The sequence below is a fragment of the Falco cherrug genome, chromosome 3 (genome assembly GCF_023634085.1).
Source record: "Falco cherrug isolate bFalChe1 chromosome 3, bFalChe1.pri, whole genome shotgun sequence".
Classification (NCBI taxonomy): domain Eukaryota; kingdom Metazoa; phylum Chordata; class Aves; order Falconiformes; family Falconidae; genus Falco; species Falco cherrug.
The window spans coordinates 119,745,738-119,752,804 of record NC_073699.1 but is presented as its reverse complement, the minus strand read 5'-3'; the positions used below and the strand labels follow the sequence as shown (position 1 = coordinate 119,752,804).

At 58.0% G+C, this 7,067-nt stretch overlaps 1 protein-coding gene across 3 annotated transcripts in view; it reads left to right on the top strand.

The window, feature by feature from the left end:
* Positions 1-325: 325 nt before the first annotated feature.
* EPHA10 (EPH receptor A10) overlaps positions 326-7,067 on the top strand; it is a 44,636-nt gene continuing 37,894 nt past the window's right edge. For all 3 annotated transcript variants that reach the window (XR_008731517.1, XM_055705810.1, XM_055705811.1), the window contains exons 1-3: positions 326-471; positions 1,534-1,598; positions 2,891-3,560. Coding sequence is in view for 2 of the 3 variants with exons in the window: in XM_055705810.1 (XP_055561785.1) it covers positions 363-471; positions 1,534-1,598; positions 2,891-3,560 (844 nt within the window). In the remaining variant the exon portion in view is untranslated. The remainder of the gene's footprint in view (positions 472-1,533; positions 1,599-2,890; positions 3,561-7,067) is intronic.

Below are 7,067 nucleotides of genomic sequence, written 5' to 3'. Positions count from 1 at the left end.
GTCTGTGCCCTTTGGCTTCCATGGGGAGGGCAGTGCCTGCCCTCGGCAGCGGTACCGGGCAGCCCAAGGCTCTGCTCCGCCGGACTCAGCCTGTTCCGGCAGGTGCCTGCCCCACCGACCGGGCCAACAGGCACGGCGGGTCAGGGATTGAGCTGCGGCTGCCATCAGTAGGCTTCAGAGTGAACGGCGCCCCCACGCCCGCCCTCGCCCCGCCCCTTTCTAGAGGCCACCGCCGATAGGCTGCGCGGGCCAAGGCCACGCCCCAGCGGCGGCTGGCGGCGGCGATTGGCTGCGCGGGGCAGGGGCGGGGCGCGGCGGCCGGAGCGCGGCGGCGGCGCGGGGCGCGCGGAGTCGGCGGCGCCATGGCGACGGCGCGCGGCGGCGGCGGCTTCCCTCGGGCGCTGCCGCTGCTGCTGCCGCTGCTACTGCTACTGCTGCTGCTGCTGCTGCCCCGCGCCGCCGCCGAGCAGGGTGAGCCGGGGCGCGGACCGGGCGAGCGGAGCGGCGTGGCCGCGGCGCCCGGTGCACCGGCGCTCCTGGCTTCGGCGTGTTCCCCGGTGCTCCGGCACTCGCACCGTGCCCGGCGGCCTTGGTGCCGCGGCACCGGCTCCGGCGTCGGTCGCCCGCAGCGGGCCGGGCTGCGCGGTACCGTGCCCGGCGGCGTCCGGAGGAACCGGAGCGGTTCGGTGGCAGGGCCGGCGGCTCCGCTCCGGTGCCGGCGGGTCGGGTCCGGGCGCGGTTCCCCGTCCTGCTCCGGTGTCGCCTCGGGCGCGGTGGCTCCGCGGCGTGGACGGGACGGGCGGGGGCGGCGCGGCGGGTCCCCGCGGGGTGGCCGGAACGAGCCCCAGCGGTGCCCGCTGCCCGCGCAGCGCTGCCGGTACCGGACCGGGCTGCCGGCGGGGCCATGGCGGGGGGGGCTGCTCCGCACCCCCGGGCCGGAGCTGGGCGCCGGGTGGAGCGGCCGGAGCCCGGCGGCAGTCCCGGGGCTGCCCGCTGCCGGCTGGCTGCGCGGGGTGCGAGCGCCAGCGTGTGAAACGCCGCCTCCCGCCCAACGGAACGAGCCCTTTCGTAGAAATCGGACGCTGGCTTCCAAGGAAATTCCCGTTTCAAAGCAGCCGCCAGTAGCTGTCAGTTCCAGGGTGCGCACGCTGCGGGCACGGCAGTTGCAGCGCTGGCCGGGGTGTTGGGATTGTCCTGCGGAGTCCCTGGGGAAGGGCTGCAGCCCGCCCTGGGTGCACCCGTTAGCTCGGGGTGCTCCTGGCGTAGCTGCGCCCTCGGCGCTGGGTGCCCAGCCCAGGGCCCTGCAGCGTCGGGCCTGCCGGGTGCGGGGTGCGGTGCTGGCGCGATGGCCGGTGGCGCTGGGGTGGGAGCTGGGGTGGGAGCTGCTCCCTGCGCTCTGGGACCGGACCCACTGCTCCGGCATGTGGGGAGCGATGCGCCGTGCTGAGCTTCCCGACGGCTGGGCCAGGTCGATATTTACTGCTGTGTCCCGGGTTGGTGTCTTTGCTCTCTAGCATCTTGTCTTCCCTGCAGTTGTCCTGCTGGACTCGAAGGAATCGCAAGCAGAGCTGGGCTGGACCTCACACCCATCAAATGGGGTAAGTGCGGAGGTGGGATGTCCCTCTGTGCAGCTGGAGGGGGCCTGCCTTCTGGTGCTCAGCAGTATTTAAAGTCTTGCAGCATGAGCACCCTGCTCGCGTGGAGCCAGTGGAGGGGGCTGGCAGGTGCGGGGTCTCCTCAAGCTGGGGGTGGAGGGGCAGCTTGGCTAGAGCTGTCACGTTGATCAGCGCTGGGCACCCCTGGGCTCACAGCGAGGAGCAAAGTGCTGGTTGGGTGAGGGGTACAGCCCGCATGCGATGCTGCCTCAAAATGAATTTTACACTCCTGTAACAAGCAAATAAACACCGAGCAGTTTGGGATTTGTATTGTCATGTGCACGCCAGCACGAGCGCCTGGGGATCAGCTCAGCTCTTGGAAGGGGGCCATGGCTGGGCTGGGATCGTTGGGAGCTCTGCATCACATCGGGTCGGTCTATAGCTGCTTTCAGGAGAGTATGTCAGGAAACTCAGAGTTCTGTTCCTTGCTGCTTTGGGTTTATTTTCCAGAATGGAAGCGAAGTGTTCAGAGGGAATAGCGGTAGAACCTGGACTCATCTGTGTTGGCCAGCTGTTAGTCTGCAGAAGAAACTTAGTTTTGTGTACGTTTGGCAATCTTGCGTAAATTTACCCCCAGAAAGAATTGCTTTGGGAAGTTGCCAGGTCATCCTTAAGGCTGTAAGGGTTGAATCATCATTTCACTAATCAGAATCTCTGCTGGTAAGTTTGGGGAAACACTGTCTCGCTTGCAGGGGATTTGTCCTGTTCCAGCTAAAACCTCTCCTGACGGAGAAGTTGCTGCTGCTCATGAAGGTATTTGTCCTTGCGTGATGGTGTGAACTGGCATCACGCCTCCTTGGCCATCTTTGACTTCTCTGGGTAGCCCAGCCCCGTCTGGCTGTGTGGCAATGCCGTGCAGATGCACCTTCCCAGGGATAGAAAATCCGAGGAGCCTGTGGGAGATAATGGCTCTGGGTGCTCAGCCAAGGATGGGTCCAGTTTCATGTTAGGCTGTTCTAGAAGGTCTGATGCCAGTGCCCCGTTTCTGGTTGTTTCTCTGTGATTGTACCTTTGCAGAGAGCTCGGGTATTAGGTGGTCCAGCAGCACCGCTGGGTTACTACAGGTTGTGGTTTTGGTGGGCTGAGGACTTTGAGTGCCTACAGTGTAAATGGTCTGTGGGGGGAGAGGCTTGTGGCGCTGGTATTTATACTGATCGCTTTGTTTCTGCCGGGGCAGCTGGCTCTTGCTCATGGCAGCTCCTGAGCTGTTACAGCCCTTTGTGTTCTTTCCCCAGTGGGAAGAAATCAGTGGTGTGGATGAGAATTACAAGCCGATTCGCACGTACCAGGTCTGCAATGTCATGGAGCCGAACCAGAACAACTGGCTGCAGACGGGCTGGATTGCCAGGCGGGATGGCCAGAGGATCTTCATTGAGCTGAAGTTCACCCTGCGGGACTGCAACAGCATCCCTGGCGTGACGGGCACCTGCAAGGAGACTTTCAATCTGTATTACGTTGAGTCAGACTCTGACCTGGGCCGTAGCGTCCGTGAGAGCAAGCACACCAAGATCGACACCATTGCTGCTGATGAGAGCTTCACACAGGGGGACCTGGGTGAGCGTAAGATGAAGCTGAACACCGAGCTGAGGGAGATTGGGCACCTGAGCAAGAGAGGCTTCCACCTGGGCTTCCAGGATGTGGGCGCCTGCGTGGCGCTGGTCTCCGTGCGGGTCTATTACAAGAAGTGCCTTGCCACTGTGCAGAACCTGGCCGTGTTCCCAGACACGGTGGCGGAGACGGCCTTCGCGACTTTGGTGGAAGTTAAGGGCACTTGTGTTGCTCACGCCGAAGTGGATGTGGATAACCCCCCCCGGATGCACTGCAGTGCGGAGGGCGAGTGGCTGGTCCCCATAGGCAAATGCACGTGCGGTCCCGGCTTTGAGGAGAAGGACGGGGGATGCAGAGGTAAAAGTGGCCGTCGGTGTCCTCCGGCAGTTTTTCTCTATGTCAGTCCGTGCTGCCAGACTGCTCCGGTCTGCATGGTGCCTGAGCACAGCTCAGGCGAGTGGAATTGCCTTTTGTCAGCAATATGATTCTTTAAGTTGATTGCAGCTCCCCAGCTAACAGCCAGACTTTAATCTGAAGGGTGGCAACCGGGTAAATGGGTGCGTTGCCAGTAGCTGCTCAGCAGCACGGTGTTGGCTGGGCAGATGTGTCAGAGCTCTGAGCACCGTCAGGCATTTTCCACAGCTTTATCTGTAACTATAAAATTACTCTAGAACATTAATGTCCCCGTTGTCATGCTTTAGACACAATAATTTGATGACTTTACAGCTTGCAAGGTTACGTCTAATGACAGCAGTAAAAATGGATATAACCTCTACCTTCATGGGTATCCCTCTAATGAACCTGGTGCCCACTAAGGAAAGTGGTGACCACTTTGCTCTCGCTTTCAGAGCCAGGCATGGGATCAGCCCCACGGTCTGATCCACGGTATGGGAGCCTCTGAAGAGGGAGGCGCCGGGCTCCTACCTCCTCCCGGGCACCATCCTGCTTCGGGCCATGGCCAGGACCTCGTCCCAGCTCAGCGTGGTCTTGACTGCCTGTGCACTGGGTCTGGTGCCAGCACGGGCGGCAGTGGTGCCGGGCAAACGGGGCTGTGGCATGGGGTTTTGGTGTGCACCTCCTGTCCCCAGAACAGCGGTTCCTCCGTCCCTCAGCACGGGGGCTTTGCTTCTCTCAAAGGTGTAATTTGCTATCGATTATTAACTGGCAGCATCTGTGGCTGCCCTGTTAGCAGAGCTCCTCTGGGGCAGAGGAGGGATCTGACCACCAGCTGGGATGTGTGAGGGGAGATGTTTTCTCCAGTAAGATACGCCTGGAAAGACCCTTTGCTGCCTGTGCCTGGTGTCCAGCTGATACCTTGGACCTCTACTTTTTCGCCTGGTAGAAAACAGATGCAGAGCAAAACAGCTAAATACGTCCCAAACAGGTGCAGTTCCCCCATGTTCGAGGCGCATGGTTCGGTTGGAGAGCGAGTTTTTCCCAAGGAATCCTGTCTGCCCTTCAGGAGCTACTTGAGGCTTGCCAGGTTTACGTTGTGCCCACTGTGCTGCCTTCCTCCAGGAGGTAGGAAACCTTTCCTGGTGCTCCGGGTAGTAGCTATTTGCTCGGTGCCCTCCTCAAGAAGACCTTATTATGACTATCGAATTGAAATCTTAGCGCTGTTCATTGCTTCAGTGGCTGCATGGCAGCTCGCCATGCTTTCCCCATCTGTTTGGAGTGGGAATTTACATAGCGAGTCCCAGAAGGCTTTCGCTAATGTTTCAGGTTTCTCTGTGTTGAGTTTAAATAATTCATATTCTCTAAGGAAAAATATTTGAAGTAATTTAATGGACGTAATTAAGTTTTCCCCCCCCTCACAGAAAGCAGGTCATTAGTCACTCTCTGTGGAGCAGTGTCTGATGTCTGGTCAAATATCAGAAAACAGTTTTTAAGGGTTGGAAGGTTTTGGTTTGTTTTAGAGCCCTGCATTAGCATAGTGCTAAGTGAGTAACTTTAAAAGCTTTCTGATGAAAGCGTTCAAGGCTGTAGAAATTATTCAACAAGAGAAAAGTCCTAGAGCTGGAGGCAGGTAAATGCGGTGGGAGTTCGGGGATGTTCAAAGAGCCAGGTGATGGCACAGCAGATGTGACATTGGTGGCTTTGGGGGGCTCAGTGGGTGCAAGTCCACTGGATCCTCCTTGCCTATGAAACTTCTTTGCCACAGTCTGTCACATTCTGGTGGCCATGAGAGGTTGGACCCTGAGTTTGTTTGAGGACTGGCCACTGTGGGGAGCGGGGGCAGCCTGGGGCCCGACCCCCGCAGCCGGTGCTGCGGGCAGCTGGTGGTTCTCCAGGCTGTCTCAGGTGCTGCTTTGCAGCTGCTGGCCCTCGCCCTCATCCTTTGATCTCTGAGGACTTTCTGGCTGCGCCTGCAGCATGGAACATGCTGGTGTCTGAGATCAGTCGCCCGTTCACCCCACGGACTGCTGGGGTGGCATGTGCTCGGTGATCCCAGGGGACCTGGCTGCCAGCCGGGTCCGGGATGGATCCAGGGTGGTGCTTAGGGCCAAGTGCGTGGTGCAACTTCTTGGGTTGAAATCACAAGGCAATGGGGCAGCAGAAGCCATGAAGTTTCCCTAGGCCATCCCGTGGCTGGGCGCTGCCCGGTGTCGGTGTGCTCTGAAGCCAGGGTACACAGTGGTCCCTCCGTGGGGACCAGCCAGTGCTCCACTCACTGGGCAGATGGGGGCTGCTCTGACCCCAGCCCGGCTGGCTGCGGTGGGGGGCTTGACCGCTGCTGGCACCCCTGGTGTGGGGCTGGGATGGGTGGCAGCGCCGGTGGTGGCTACGGCGCTACTGGGAGGTGTGGGAGGTGCCAGCTTCCCTGCAGCGGGAGCGAGCTTTATTTTCCGCTGAACTGGTGAAGCTGTTTGAACTAAATCACAAAGCCAGCATCCCTGCAACCGTGATTTAAGTGCTGAAATCATCCTGCCGCTGAGAGAACACTTGTACCCTTGCACTGAAATTAGGAGAGATGGAAAAAGACTAATAGGATTTACGGCTCTGCTAATTACTGCTGCAAGAAAGCTGAGCCTTCCGACTGTCCAGCTTTCTATGTCGCACCACTTCTCTGAAGATGCCCCAGCATACCTGACAGGCTTCCGTGGGCTTGCACGTTTCTGATGAATCATTTCAGTGATCTTTGAAATGCAGCCATCTCTAGGCTGGAGCCGAGCAGCTTTAGCATCTGTTTAACATCTACTCTCCAATAAGAGGAGAGGCTCTGTCACTGTAAATACATTTAGACTGCCTTTCTTCCCTAATATATATCTGTAGCCAGATGCTGGTCTGCACTTATACAGATCTTAAAGCCTATTTCCAGCAGATGCACGGCAGGCGAGTGAGGAGTCCTGTTGCACTGTGGATGATCACCTGTCCATCCTTATTTTGTTTTCAGTAGGCTTCTCAGCGCTCATGTCTTTTTACTTTTAATTTCACCAGGCATGAACCGTAGCCCCTTCATGCCATTTACTTTGTGGTGCATTGCAATAGCTTTTGTGTAAATGAAACGGCGATGTGGAGGGTCTGCCTGACGTTTGCTGTAAAGTTGTCTCTTTCTGCTTCATCTTTTCCATCCAATCCCTTGTAATATCTGCAAGGAGAATTTCAACAAAGCCCAAGGTTAATATTTACCAGCCAGATTTGCTGCAAATGAGACAACTTCAACCAGACGTTGAATTAATATGATAGAGACCAGTTTCCAAAAATAGCTGTCAGCCACTCTTCTTTGACAGATACGTAAATTTGTGCTCTAGCTAAATTTCCTTCTCAATTTATTTCCTTCCACTTTTGACAGCAGTGGCAGGAGCTGGCTCTGCGCTGCATTGTGCTGGGAAAATGTCCCATGCTCTGCTGTCCTTCACCAGG